The sequence below is a fragment of the Schistocerca cancellata genome, chromosome 7 (assembly GCF_023864275.1).
Source record: "Schistocerca cancellata isolate TAMUIC-IGC-003103 chromosome 7, iqSchCanc2.1, whole genome shotgun sequence".
Classification (NCBI taxonomy): Eukaryota; Metazoa; Arthropoda; class Insecta; order Orthoptera; family Acrididae; genus Schistocerca; species Schistocerca cancellata.
This window is the reverse complement of record NC_064632.1, coordinates 105542078-105557461: the sequence shown is the minus strand read 5'-3', so window position 1 is coordinate 105557461 and position 15384 is coordinate 105542078. Positions and strand designations below refer to the sequence as shown.

Sequence of the window (15384 nt, the reverse complement as noted above, 5' to 3'; positions counted from 1 at the left end):
GACAATGTGGTGCAGAAAATTGAAGAACATATTCTCTCTGATCATCATTCGACAATTGACAACCTGCATGCATTTTACGAACTGTTGTTCATGAAATCGTAACTGATCAACTAAATTATCGCAAGTTGTGTGCACAGTTGGTGCCCAAGGTGCTTACCGAAGCACACAAAATTAACAGAGTCAGTGCTGCTCATAAATTTCGTGACCATTTTGAGACTGAAGATGTGGCTTTTCTCAGCTCTATAGTGAAAGGAGACAAAACTAGGGCTTATCACCATATTCCAGAGAACAAGTGACAATCAATGCAGTGGTGTCGTACTCATTCTCCTTCCGCCAAAAAATTCAAAAATCAGCAAACAGTGAGGAAAAGCACGGTGTCAGTGTTTTGGGACAGAAAAGGGGGTTCTGCTCATTGATTTTTAGGAAATACGTGAAACAATAAATGCTGCAAGAAGTTATGAGACCATGAAAAAACTTCCCAGAGCCATACAAAATAAACGTCATGGAATTCAGAGTCTGTCTCCTTCATGACAATACATGTCCACATACTGCTCGTGCAACACAAGAGTTGTTGGCTTTGTTTGGTGGGATGTTCTAAGCCACCCCTCTCGCAGCCCCAATCTCTCACCTAGTAATTATCATCTGATCACTAAATTGAGGGAACACCTTCATGGAAAACACTTTTCTGACAACGACAAGGTGAAAATTGAAGTGAAGAACTGACTTAAAAAGATGGCGGGAGATGTCTGTGACACAGGAACCAAAAAACTCATCCCATAGATACCAAAATGTCTTGAGGTAAATGGTGATTATGTGGAAAAATAATGCAAGACCTATACTACAATTCACGTACATTTTATTAGAGTAAATTAATTTTTTGTACTCAAAAAATTTCTTGTAACCTTACTTTCCAGATTAGCCTTGTGTTTCGCTATGCATTTTCAAGTTTTCATGAGGCAATAGCTGATCCATTAAATTTTGGGTCTGCAGCTGCATGAACTTTATTTCTTCTGATATTTTGGCCATATACCTTTCAGCCATTTTCAAGTGAGCCAACAGACTGAACCTACAGCACTCATTTTGCCCTTTTAAATGGGTGAAGTGCACTATGGCATATGTGAGCAGTCTCTAGGATGACCTTGTACAATTAAATGGAGTTTCCGAAGCAAAAGTATATTCTCCACAATAGTTAATAAGGCACTATGAATAAAACATTATGTGGACATAAGGAATGAAGAAGAAGACAGAAAAAATTTGAATCCATGGCTTTCCTGCCATATGTGGTGCAAATTGATATAAAAAAAAAAGTTTTGTGAGCACAAAGTTAAAGATAGTAGCACTTTTACATTTTGTCAAAGAAGGCATGCTGGTCTGCAGGGTAGGAGTTTACAAGATCCCCTTCGAGTGCAGCCTTTCATACATCAGGCAGATGACGTGTACAGTTCATGAAAGATGCATGGAACACCCTAAATACACTTAGCTCATGCAATCCAATAAATAAAATGTGGCAGAGCACTGCATTGACACCAGTCACTTTATGTGGTGTGAAATTTCGAAATTTTAATGTACACTTCATCGTTTTGGGACTCAGTTTTGAAGGAAGCAGCTGAAATTCATTTGACAAAGAATTATATCTACAAGAATAGTGGTTTCAGCATGGTAAAATCATGAGATTGAGTGCTTGCTTTTATAAACTCACTAAGATGATGGTACATACAGCTCATAATCATACATCAGTAACCCAGCATGGGTTAGCCATAGACTTAATTTATGCATATTCTTTGCCACCAATCACTATCTCTGGCCCAATTTTTATCTGTGGACACCTATGTAGTAATGAAGTGCACTTGTTTAAAAAGGATGGAGTGAGTACTGTAGCTTCAGTTCGTCAGCTTACTTGGAAGATGGCCAAAAGGTGTACCACCAAAATATTAGAAGAAATAAAGTTTATGTGGCTGCTGTGACAAAATGTAATGAAACAGTCTCTTGTTTATCAAATTATTCATTCAGACCTGTGGGAACCTTGAAAGCACATCACATTTGTGTGCAAAACTAATGTACGATAACAAATGGGACATTAGTAAAAAAAAAAAAAGAAGAAGAAGAAGAGAGCCTGGTGTTGTAACCTCAGAGATGTCTGTTCAGACAACTTTGATTTAGGGCTAACTATGAACAACAGTGGCATATGGTATGTGACTAGATGAAATTTGTTGTCATACAGGAAAATGTGGAAAGTCTGGGTACCAAATGCAATTGCCAGTGTCTCCAGTGCACTTGGACACAAACTATCGATTCCCTTGAAGTATCTCTGATCAGTAAAAACAATTTATTTTTTTTCTGAAGTCGGTAAGCCTTAACACAGTCAGGAAGTCAGTTGCGCGTGAATTCCTTCAGCAGCTGCAGGACATGACATTATTACAATACAAATGATCAATTTCCTCATTGATCCATTACTGGTCATAACAACAGACATTTTTAACCATTCTCTGACCCCCAGCATCTTCCTAATGGTCTGGCAAAAGGGTCTCATTAAACTTCTGCGTGAAAAGGAATCTGCCAAAGAACTTTCTGACTACAAGTTCATTTGCATTCTGTTAGTGTAATCTAAGGCTCTAGAATTCATAGGTCACAATCATCTTACCAATTACGTAACATCAGATAAGCTTCTGGATGAATACCAATCTGATTTCCAGAAAAATAGCACCACAAAGACTGCTCTTGTAAAAGTGACTAGCAAACAAAACAAGCTGTGGACAAACAAGAGGTGACTATTATGTGCTTTTTGGATTTCAGCAAAGCTTTCAACAATTTCAGCTTTAATATTCAACTTCCTAAACCCAAAAGTCAAAACTTTTCTACAATCACTGTACAATGATTCTACTTATACCATTCATCCTGCCAACAGTGTGTAATGATTGGAACAAAGCGACCACAATGGAAGAACATTGTGTCAGGTGCCCCATAAGGATCAGTATAGGGTCCATTACTTTTCTCATTATATGTTAATGATGTGGTGACTATTATCTCCCAGAAAATATCATTTATAGTTTATGTCCTGATGACCTTCAGTTATAACTACATGCAAGCCCAATGTATCTATGCACAGCCATCCAGGTCGTAAGTGCTGACTTACTTGCTTTATCAGAATTGGCACAAAATATAAATTTGAAACTTAACCCATCTGAAAAGCGAGCTATCCTAGTTATCACAAAATATTTTTTACTCCTCAATTCAGAGAATCACTTCCACTCTGGATCCTAAACAGCACAGTAATCACCTTTCTGTCTTCTGCAGAGAATATGGGGGTACTTCTGGACCATCACTTAGACTGGACTGAACACACAACTGCAGTTTGTAAGAAGGTGACAGCATCACTTCATTCACTACAGAAGTATAAAAAAGGATTTCATCTTAAGCTTAAAAAGAAACTCATAGAGGCACTAATACTCCCTATCCGTGATTATCGTGAACCTATTCTCCAAGGTCTTTTGTATGAGAGCTCACATTGGCTGGAACTGGCAGGATTTTATTTATTTATTTCTTGTTCCGTAGATCCAGTTAACGAGTCAATCACAAGGATATGGAACGTGTCAAATTGTACAGGTTTCAATTTAAACTTACAATAAATACAAGGGCAATTCAATGCCAAATTGTACATATTTTAAGTAAGACATACTATAAATACAGTAATAGATACAATGTCAGCTAGATAACATAACAACCATTTAACAGAAAAAGGAGTTTCAAATAAAGGTTAAAGATAAGAGCACAAAGTTAAATCAGATATTAGGCCTACAAGAGTAAATACAGGTACAGCCAATTTGTTGTTACAAAAAGTGTGCTAATGCTCAAATGCACAATAAAATCAATTGAACTACTTCTAGACACAATAAGTTTAGTGGTGGTATACATTTTCTTTCAGATATTCATCCACAGTATAAAAAGATTTCTCTGTCAGGTAATCTTTGAGAACTTGTTTAAATTTTGGCAGTTCTGTATGAACACATTTGATATGTAGTGGTAGAGCATTGAACAGCTTAATGCTGGAGTAGTAAACTCCTTTTTGTACCAGAGTGAGACGTTTCATGTCGAAATGTAGATTGTTTTTGTTTCTGGTGTTATAGCCATGGAATTTACTGTTGTCTTGGTAGCTAGAATAATTTTTGCACACAAAGGTCAGCAAGGAAAAAATATACAGTGAGGCAGTTGTTAGGATACTTATCTTCCGAAACAAGTGCCTGCAAGAGTGTCTTTGATGGACCCCACACATTATTCCGATTGCATTTTTTTTTGTTTTTTTTTTTGTTAAATGGTGAAAACTTTTTTTGCAAGTGGTTGGTTCCCCCAGAATATGATAGCATATGACATCAATGAGTGGAAGTAGCCAAAGTAGGCAACCTTAATGGTGTCAACTTCAGCCACTGAAGAAATTACCCGTAACGCAAATGTTGCCGAGCTAAGTTTTTTACATAGATGAAGAATGTGAACTGACCAATTACATTTACTTCCTATGTAAGCACCCAGGAATTTTGTATCTTCAACTTTCTGTATTGGTTGATCTCTACATTTTATGTTAATTTCATTGAGATTACTTTGTGATGTATGGAACCTCATATAATGAGTTTTATCTGCATTGAGTGAGACACCATTTGAGGAGAACCAATTTAAAATGTCATTAAAAACAGTATTTGTAGTTTGTTCAAGATCATGCGTGTGTGCAATACATTTGTGATGTACACTGTTCTGACCGCATCACCCGTACCTAGTAACAATTATCATTGCTACGTGCTGCAAAGCATAGAGATTATCATTTTGTGTGTTTGCTGTATCATCTTCTCAATCATTGTACTCCTTCCTGTTTAGCTTCAACCTTAAACTGCTGGCTGAACAGTACAGCAGAAATACTCATTCTCAGCAAAGTGAAATCCTCTCCGTACCACTATACAACACTGCATGTTCCATAAATCAGTTTCTGTATAAGGAACCTGACTTCAGAACAATATTTGTCTAAAAATTAGAGAAATTAAAACTGTTTCAAACTTCAAAGACAGGTAACGGCCCAGCCTCTATCACAATTGCTACCACTTCTTGCAGCTCACTCTCTTCGACCCTCCCTATCCCTCCACTTTTCCCTATCAGTTCCACTTCTAATACCAAACAAGTCTTCAAAAGTGCTGGACTAATCAGTATCATTCTTAATGCCTCCATTATTTTATTATTATTGTTAGTATTACTTTTATTATTATTAAAATTATTGCAGATTTTTGCTTTTTATGTACAATGCAAAAAAAGATAATCAGTGGGCTTAATTTAAAGTTACTTGTTCACTCCATTGTAATACATTGCACCAGCCAAACTGCAGCTCCACTGTGAATGCTGTTCTTGAACATGTCTGTTGGTTGACATTCATAAGCAACTGGGAATCACCCAGAGTACTGTCAAATGATTGGCAACTGCTGTGAAGCAGTGTGTTCGAAGAGCTTCTGAGAGTCAGGTACTTGTGATACCTGTACCAGAGAAACCTCAAGTACTATCCTCTCCTGTGGATCCTGTCTGTGCTACAGAAAGTACAGGATCTGTCATTGATTGTCCACTTGACTCCAAGTAGCATGTCAATGCTAGATCTAGGCAACCTATGCGGGATGGACAGGGAACAGAGAGGACTCAGGGTGTTGTACTGATCCCCTTAAACAATAAGTTAGGGGTGCTGTCAGGAGGAGGCAAATATGAAATGGTAGGAGTGTATTAATCATTGGCAGTTCAAACATACAGCAAATGATGTTACCCCTTAGGAAAATGGCAGCGAGGGACAGGAAAGAACATCAGGTTCACTCAGTGTGTAGGCCTGGGGGCCTTATTCTACATCTTGAAAAGGGCGTTCCAGCAGCCATTGATGGAACAGGGTGCAACCATCCACAGGGCACACATTGGAACAAATGATGCCTATCATCTGGACTCTGAGGTATGCTTGGGTCATTCCAGCGACTAGCAGAGAAGGTTGAGAAGACCAGCCCTGTGCTTGGAGTTTCAGTTAAGCTCACAATTTGCAACATTGTCACCAGAACTGATCATGACCATTTGATTTTGAGTTGAGTGGAAGGACTGAACCAAAGACTTCAAAGGTTCTGTGGCAAGCTAGGCTTTGACTTCCAGGACTTGCGCCATAGAGTTGAGAACTGCAGGGTCCCCTAAATGGGTCTGGTGTGCACTACACATCAGAGGCTGTTACTCAGGTAGCTGAAACCCAGAAGTATGAAGTATCACTGTAAGATCAAAAGAAATGCCTTCGAAAGGTGAGAGTATTAAATTCCTCATGGTAAACTGCTGAAGCATTCACAGCACAGTGCCAAACTTTGAAGTGCTCATGAAAAACAGTGAAGCTCACATCATACTAGGTACAGAAAGCTGGTTGAAATCTGAAACTGATAGCAGTGAGATTTTTGGGGAAAATTTAAGTGTATATCAAAAGGATAGGCAAATGGTAAACAGAGATGGTGTATTTGTCGCAGTAGACAAGAAACTCAAATCCACCAAGGTAGAAATTGTAGCTGCATGTGAGATTGTTTGGACAGGACTTAGATCGGGCATAATATGATAATTGGATCCTTCTGTTGCCCACCAGACTCATCTCCTGATGCAACCAAAAACTTTAGAGAAAATCTCAATGCAGTCAGTTCACTTGGATGTAAGTTCCCCAATCATAATGTAATCATCAGCAGAAACTTTAATCATCCAGCGATTAATTGGGAAAATTACAGTTTTATTAGTGGTGGGAATGCTAAGACTCTTGTGAAACATTACTAAATGTCTTCTCTGAAAACTACCTAGAATGGATAGTTAAGAAGCCCAGTCATGACAGAAATATAATGGATCTAATGACAACAAATAAACCTGACCTCTTTGAGGATGTCCACATCAGAACTGGTATCAGTGACAATGACTTGCTTGTGGCAACAATGATTACCAAAGTACAAAGAACAACTAAAATAAGCAGAAAGATATATATGCTCAGTAAAGTGGATCAGTCTGCAGCTAGTGGTCTCGCAGTAGCGTTCTCACTTCCTGAGCACCCGGGTTCGATTCCTGGCGGGGTCAGGGATTTTTCCTGCCTCGAGATGACTGGGTATTGTTGTGTCGTCTTCATCATTATCATTCATCCCCATTACGGTCGGAGGAAGGCAATGGCAAACCACCTCCACAAGGACCTTGCCTAGTAAGGCGGCGTGGGTCTCCCGCGTCGCTCCCCTACACTCAGTAAAGGAGTATGGGACTCATCATCATCATCAAAGTGGATCAAAAAATCAGTAGTGTCATATCTCAATGAGGAACTTGAAACTTTCAGCACAGGGCAGGAGCATGTAGAGGAACTCCGGCTCAAGTTTAAAAGAATAGTTGACCATGTATGGATAGATGTGTACCCTGTAGAATAGTTCATAATGATAGGGAACCTCCATGATATTCAGTCACGTAAAGAAACTTCTAAAAGAAAGATTACTGCATAACAGATGTAAATCAAAGCATAGGGCTATAGATATAGAGACGCTGTCAAGAGAGCAATGAATGATGCCTTCAATGACTACCGTAGCAGAACATTGTCAAATGACGTGTCATAAAATCCAAAGAAATTCTGGTCATATGTAAAAGCTGTTAGTGGCACCAAAGTTACTTTCCAGTCCCTAGAAAATGAAACAGGAACTGAAACTGATGGTAGCAAAGAAAAAGCTGAAATGCTTAACTTTGTATTCAAATGTTCTGTTACACAGGAAAGCCCAGGAGAATTGTCCCAATTTAATCTTCATACCTCAGAAAAGATGAATGAAATAAGTATAAGTGTCTGTGGTGTTGATCAACAGCTGAAATCATTAAAATTGAACAAAGCTCCATGGCCCAATGGAATCCCTATCAGATTCTATACTGAATTTGTGGTTAAGTTAGCCCCTCTTGTCACTGTAATCTGTCGTAGATCCCTCGAATAAAAACAATGCCCAGTTCTTGGAAAAAGCCACAGGCCACACCCGTCTACAAGAAGGATAGTAGAAGTGATCCACAAAACTACCGTCCAATATCCCCAACATTGATTCATTGTAGAATCTTAGAACATATTCTGAGCTCAAACAGCACACATTTCGAAAACATTGATCATGTGAAACCCAACTCACGCTTTTCACAAATGACATGAATACTTTGGATCAAGGTAATCAAGTAGAATCTGTATTTCATGATTTCTGAAAAGCATTTGACTCAGTACCTAACCTATGCTTATTGTCAAAAGTATGATTACATGGGGCATCAAGCGAAGTTTGTGACTGGATTGAGGACTTTTTGGTAGGAGGATGCACCATATTATCTTGGATGGAGAGTCATCATCATATGTAGAAAGTAACTTTGGGTGTGCTCCTGGGAAGTGTGTTGAGACCCTTTCTGATTATGTTGTATATTGATCATCTTGTAGACAATATTAACAGTAAAATCAGGCTGTTTGCAGATGATGCAGTTATCTATAATGAAGTACTATCTGAAAAATGCTGCATAAATGTTCAGTCGGATCTTGATAAGATTTCAAAGTGGTGCAAAGATTGGCAACTTGCTTTAAATGTTCAGAAATGTAAAATTTTGCATTTCACAAAATGAAAAAATGTAGTATCCTGTGATTATAATATCAGTGAGTCAATGGTGGAATTGACCAACTCATTCCTGGATGCAACACTTTGTAGGGATATGAAATGGAATTATCAGGTTAAGTCGTGGTAGACTTTGGTTTATTGTTAGAATGCTGGGGAAGTGCAGTCAATCTAAAAAGGAGATTGCTTATGAATCACTCATGTGATTGGTCCAAGAATATTGCTCAAATGTGTGGGACCTGTACCATATAAGACTGGTAGGGGATATTGAACGTATACAGAGAGGGGCAGCACGAATGATCACAAGTTCGTTTAATCCATGGGAGAGTGTCACAGAGACACTGAAGGAACTGGACAGGAATGCTCTCAAATATAGACATAAACTATTCCAAGAAAGTCTATTACTAAAGTTTCAAGAGCTGGCTTTAAATGATTACTCTAGGAATAGAGTACAACCACCTACATATCACTCACATAGAGATTGTGATGATAAGATTAGAATAATTACTGCACACTCAGAAGCTATCAATCACTAATTCTTCCTACTCTCCATATGTGACTGGAACAGGAAGAAATCTTAATAACTGGTATAGTGGGCCATACCTTCTGCCATGCTCCTCACAGTCGTTTGCAGAGTATATAAGTAAATGCAGTGGCAGATTATTGTTGAGTTTGTTACTTAATAAATATCTTTCTTAATTCCTACCTTATTTTATCATCATAATTAGTGTTACCTTTATTATTATTGCTGTTGTTGTTGATAGTAAATATTTTTTATTAATAATGCAAATTATTATCATGGTGATCGTTATGTAATATTTTTTGTAACTAGGGTGAGATGTAAGAGGAGCCTTAACGTCCTACTCCGATCAGGCTAAATAAGCAATAAATAAATAATACATAACATTGCCCAGAAAAACCTACAGATCTTTTATGTTGTTTTGTGCTGGAACTTGAGAATTGCTTGTCACAACCTTACCAGATAAGGATATATTATATATATTTATGTTTTGACAAGTTACACTGTAACCAGTTTTTAAAAGGTCTGAAAATACTTGCTGGAGATTTGATATAATATGCTCCCCCTGAGTTCTTATAATTGACACATTGTGGGTAGTTGGCAGTAGTTTGTTCTTGAAATTTCAGATAGAATGCTGATGCGTTAGCAATGCCAAAATGTAAGGTGCTGCACTGACAGAGGCCATAAGGCATATTTAATACTAGAACGGCATTAGAAGCCTCATTCAAAGGAAGTTTAAAATAAATTTCTGAAAGATCAATTTTAGAGGAATACAGTTGTTGTTGTGGTCTTCAGTCCTGAGACTGGTTTGATGCAGCTCTCCATGCTACTCTTTCCTGTACAATCTTCTTCATCTCCCAGTACTTACTGCAACCTACATCCTTCTGAATCTGCTTAGTGGATTCATCTCTTGGTCTCCCTCTACGATTTTTACCCTCCACGCTGCCCTCCAGTGCTAAATTTGTGATCCCTTGATGCCTCAGAACATGTCCTACCAACCGATCCCTCCTTCTTGTCAGGTTGTGCCACAAACTCCTCTTCTCCCCAATTCTATTCAATATGTCCTCATTAGTTATGTGATCTACCCATCTAATCTTCAGCATTCTTCTGTAGCACCACACTTCGAAAGCTTCTATTCTCTTCTTATCTAAACTATTTATCGTCCATGTTTCACTTCCATACATCGCTACACTCCATACAAATACTTTCAGAGAGGAATACAGACCCCTGCCAATTTTGAAAATAATTCATCAGGACATGCAAGGGGGTACAATCAACTGATGTACCCATATTTTTGAAGCCCCCACAGAGGCATAACACATCTATTGGTTTGTGGCCAATGACTAAAGATGATACTTATCTGCTATAAGAAATTGTAGATAGCACTTGTAACTGTTCTAAGTGATCCAGTTATGGAAACTACAGGAAGGAATATCAGCAATGTAGGAAAAGACAGATTGCTACTTACTGTAAAGAAGACACGTCAAGTTGCAGACAGGCACAGTTAAAAAACACTTACATAAAGCTTTTGGTCTTCATCAGTAAAACCACCCAACCACACCCCCACACCCCCACCAAAAAAAAAAAAAAAAAAAAAAAAAACCTTCACACACACGTGACCACAAACTCCAGCCTCTCGCCTGGTTGTATTTCAACTTCATGTTGCAGGTGAGAAAAATTACTGTACTGGTGACTCTTCCTATCCGATATGGGGAAAATAATTTGAAGCATTTCATAGATCAGAAAAGAAACAAGGGAGCATAATGCAGACACACAGAATCCACCTGTATGCATGGGATGATTTTACCAATTCCTTGGATCGAGCGTTGCATAAAAAAACCCAAATTCTGTAAACACTTTGAGGCCATAAATATTTTCCTCTGAGTGGTCTGCCATTATGGAGATAGGAAGTTCTCTGTTTATGGGCTTATACACAAATCTAGAACTATCTTCATTTCCACACATAGTTCTAGAATCTTGTGCCAAAATTGGCTCCTTTGTCTGAACCATCAGTCCTGCCCTTAACAGCCATTAACTCACTGTTAAGTGAACATTTTGCTACAGGAATGCACACAGTGTCTACTCATTTAAAGTTCCTCCAGAACCATAAGGCAACATCAAATAGTTATGCACATTGATCACAGACGTGCAGGGCCTAAGGTAAATTTGTGTGTTCTTGTGGAAAATCATGTGCAGAAACATTACTATATGATGTGATGGTCAGATTAGCACTGAACAATGAAGTGTACGTTCAAGCACTAAGACAGTAGGACCCACCTGTAGCTGAAGTTTTGCATGTTGCCAGGGCTTTTGAGATTCCACATATTGTATATCAGTACTATCATCGCGACTTGTTAATGTGGCATAACCTAGTTTGTCTGATCGTGAAATTCCAAAAATGATGCACAATCCAGGTGGAAGTTGAACAGCCCCCACTTGACTTATCGAGAATCAAACCCTGCACCCGCACTCGGTCTTGGCAAAAAATTTTTGGACTGCCCAGATGATGTAATTGTTTTATTTATTGTTAGATATAGTTTCCAAAATAATAATGACTCCATCAACAACGTTTTTGCCAGAATCACAAAACAGATGTTTATCATGGCCGGCCATGCCTTCACCAGCCGAATGCTCCAGTACAAATAAACTGCATCAAAGAGTCAAGATTAGCATCATGCCACCATATGCTGTTGGAATTCCCATTTTATTCCTTTTTGATACTGGGCCTCCATCTCAACCATTAATCAGCCTACATATTTCTAATTTGTGTCTTCACCCTTAAAGTCAACAACATTTCTTAAATCTGCTGCTGCTGATTACCCATGTGACCTCACACTGGGAAATTTATCACTCTGCACTGCACTGAGCAACCTCTTAGATGTATGTATAATTCTATTGATTGATCCATTGATATATCCAGCAGGATTACATGATATATTAGTCTGTAAGTGGAGGAAATTAAGATATAGTACTGGCGTGATTAATCTGTACCTGTGACTCAACTGTACATTTGAAGGTGAAGGGAAACTTGTTAATGACCACGTGGAAATACAAACAGTAGTATATTACTGATTTTGTAGACTATGAATATTTGTGCAACAGTTGTTTACAAAATTTGCAGAAACCATACAGAAGTAACACTACAGTAACAGTAATTTCAAATACCAAAATACTACTAACAGTGGAATGTCAGTGTTTGGATGATTAAATGATTACACTTAAAGTAACTGATTCACCTAAAGTTTCTCTTTTGTTTTCAGTTATCAACCACCACATGTGCGTCGACGTCTGAAAGTACAAGAAATGGTGCAGAAATATCGTTGTGAAATGACACAGCCAGAATTACTGACATACCTTTTCACAAGTCCTCCAAGTTGAATTGAAAATAACTTGCAGCATCTCTGTGATAGCATTTATTGCCATAATAAAGAATAGAAATTGGAAAAGCATCAACTATGATGTGACGAGTGACTGATGCATTACCATTCCAGCTATTAATTTAAGTTACAGTGTACATATTATGTATGTATGTATGCCAAATACAATGTTTGTGTGTTATGTGAGGTAGCATGATACAAAAGTAGTAAGGACACGTAAGCAATTTTTTAGTAACTCCTTATTTAATTCCAGTAACAATTATGCAGTATTAGAGCTGTGCTATTGTAAAACAATGGCAGAATCTAGACGTCTGTGGAATGTTCTGTATATACATTTTACATAAGATTTTTGTACAATAATATTACGAACTGAAATTATGCTAGTGCTAATATAACACACAATATCAGAACCAAATTTTGAGGATTATATACTCTGTGTATATATAAAACAGTACGTAAATTGTTCATTCTTTGTTTTATGTATCTAAATTTAAAAATTTCCAAACATTATTTTCTGACGTGATCTCACAATTTGTACCATTCCATGTCTTTCATAGTTATTTATATAATTTATTAAACATTTGTAAGTGAATAAAGTTATTAAAAAACTGATAATCATAATTGGTTAACAATTTTGTGCCAGTGTAAAAGTGAGTCCAGAAGAGTGCACATTAACATAGAAATTTTAGTTGTGTGGGTGTCTGGTAGAACATTGGTTTGAACTTCAATTTGATAATCCTCATTTACATTTTCATTGCTTACTACCCACTTCCCATTCCTAAATAATAACTATTTGTCATATATAATAATAGACTTATATTCCACAGGAATGGGAATCAGATCCGTAGCCATCCAAGACATATATAATAATGAACTTATATTCAACAGGAATAAGATTCAGATCCTTAGCCATCTCAATTGAGATCCATGTGTTTTCCCCAATTTGTTCTCAGTGACCTGGAGCATTTCCTTCACTTACATCGTAACTGATCCCTTTCCCCATAGAGTAAGAACCCCATCTCTTAACAAACACTGACTTCTACTCCTGTGCCTCTTGCTGTTTTCCTTCTCACTTCTTTTCTTGATTCCTCTTAAATCTGAGTAAAGCTCAGTTCACTACAGATATGAATAGAATCTCACTTCACTGAATGTTTCTTGTGAACTATGGGGAATGTCAATATTATGTCATAATCTCCATCATTCATGAGTGAATACAAAGTAATAATTGACCATCTGCATTACAAAAAAACTGAGATTTATCATTAATTTAAGGAAGTAGCCATGGAAGTATTTGTATCTATTCGAGAAGAAAGCAAAACTCATAATAGATGTTCTTGACAAAGTTAGAGTTCTACATGTCGAAATAATTGAAAGAAGAGGAAATACACTGTGTAAAACTTTCAAAACATCAACATTAACTTTCTCAAGAGAGTGTCGGAGGAATTTTCATGCAGAATTCATTCTTCAAAATTTGTGAAAAAAAGAGAGAAACTCCAGCTTTTGTTGTTATGTACTTCATTGTGCTTAGAGCTATTCTAGCAGGATAATGTACATTTTTAACGTTTATATGGACTCATGGATTTGATGCAAACATGAAAAGATATCTCAATTTTAAAACGCAAAGATGTGTTTAATAGTCCGTTGTACAAGCACAATTTTTCAGATTTCAGAGTGCCTCCTGTTCCTGGCACAAGTTTTGATATAAAAATTTCACATTACATGCACAATTTGAAAATTAACCCTAGGAAATCAAACCACTGGTTCACCTGCAACTTCTGTAATTCTTCAGTTCCCATTACAGTACCATTTATACATTTTTAAAAGTATCATCTCCTCTCGAATTGTTGCCATAATACTAATTCAATATAGAATCAGACTTTCTTTCTATTTTTGAGTGAAATACCCTTGCAATGCAGAATGATCCATTCCAAACCAGAACTTTCTTCTCAGCCTGTACAGATAAATTTCCTTTACTACTTTGCAGTCTTAAATACCAGTTGCTGGATGCCTATATAAGTGCACTCCAGGATTTTCTATCTAGACCTTCGCTTCTGTCGTCTCCATCTCTCTTTACTGTAGAATTTCTACTGATGAAGTTTATATACTGTTGTGAGTTGATTACAAACTCTAATCTACTTTCTCAGCTGAGCCAAAAACATGTCATCAGGGAGAAAACTATAGCTAGTAAATGGCTACATTTTCTACACTTCTTTTTTTAAGCCAATTCTAAAAATCAGTAAACTACAGAAAAATTTTGTATCCACCCACCACATACAAGATGCACATTTTTAAACATTTCTGAAATGTGACTTTAAGGTTGGGTAGTAAGCAGGATGTTATGACATGTGAATACTTTTGGCGAAACTGTTGAGGTAGACATGTGTATTGTAATAAGTAGCTTAAGTGTAAATATTTGGCAAAAAATGATGTTTATAGAAGCCAAAGCAGAAAAAAAATCTTGGATCGTTTTCATGCTAACGCTCACAGAATGCTTTTGAGAATAGAGTGCAAAATCCTTTATCTGTAAACAATATCTAGTTTTCATCAACATTTGAATAGTTCTTCACCCTATCTTTCAGTTGAAGTCCTGTAGAGCATACAACACTTGCTAAAATTGAGAGTATGGTTTCTCTTGGAAATGTCTCTGAAATGGCACTCTTCGCCTTACACATGTTCTGAAGCTCAATAATTATAAATTTTGCTCAATTTGTGAGTGTTAAATTTAACTGGAAAGTAGTATCTTGTGGTAATTACTGCATAATAAAGTTGCTAAATACAGCAACATGAATTCAAAAATTGCGTGAAAGTGTCCTTTTCATGTTTATACTATACTATCCCTGCAACTCATTTGCTTTGTAATTGTCCA

General features: G+C 37.2%; 1 protein-coding gene across 6 annotated transcripts in view; it reads left to right on the top strand.

The window, feature by feature from the left end:
• LOC126091976 (ral GTPase-activating protein subunit beta) overlaps nt 1–13095 on the top strand; it is a 401079-nt gene extending 387984 nt beyond the window's left edge. For 5 of the 6 annotated variants that reach the window (XM_049907338.1, XM_049907336.1, XM_049907335.1 and 2 more), the window contains one exon: nt 12402–13095. In XM_049907338.1, coding sequence (XP_049763295.1) covers nt 12402–12519 — 118 coding nt within the window. In that variant the 3' untranslated portion in view covers nt 12520–13095. The remainder of the gene's footprint in view (nt 1–12401) is intronic. The other variant, XM_049907340.1, reaches the window with a different exon arrangement.
• Nucleotides 13096–15384: the final 2289 nt, after the last annotated feature.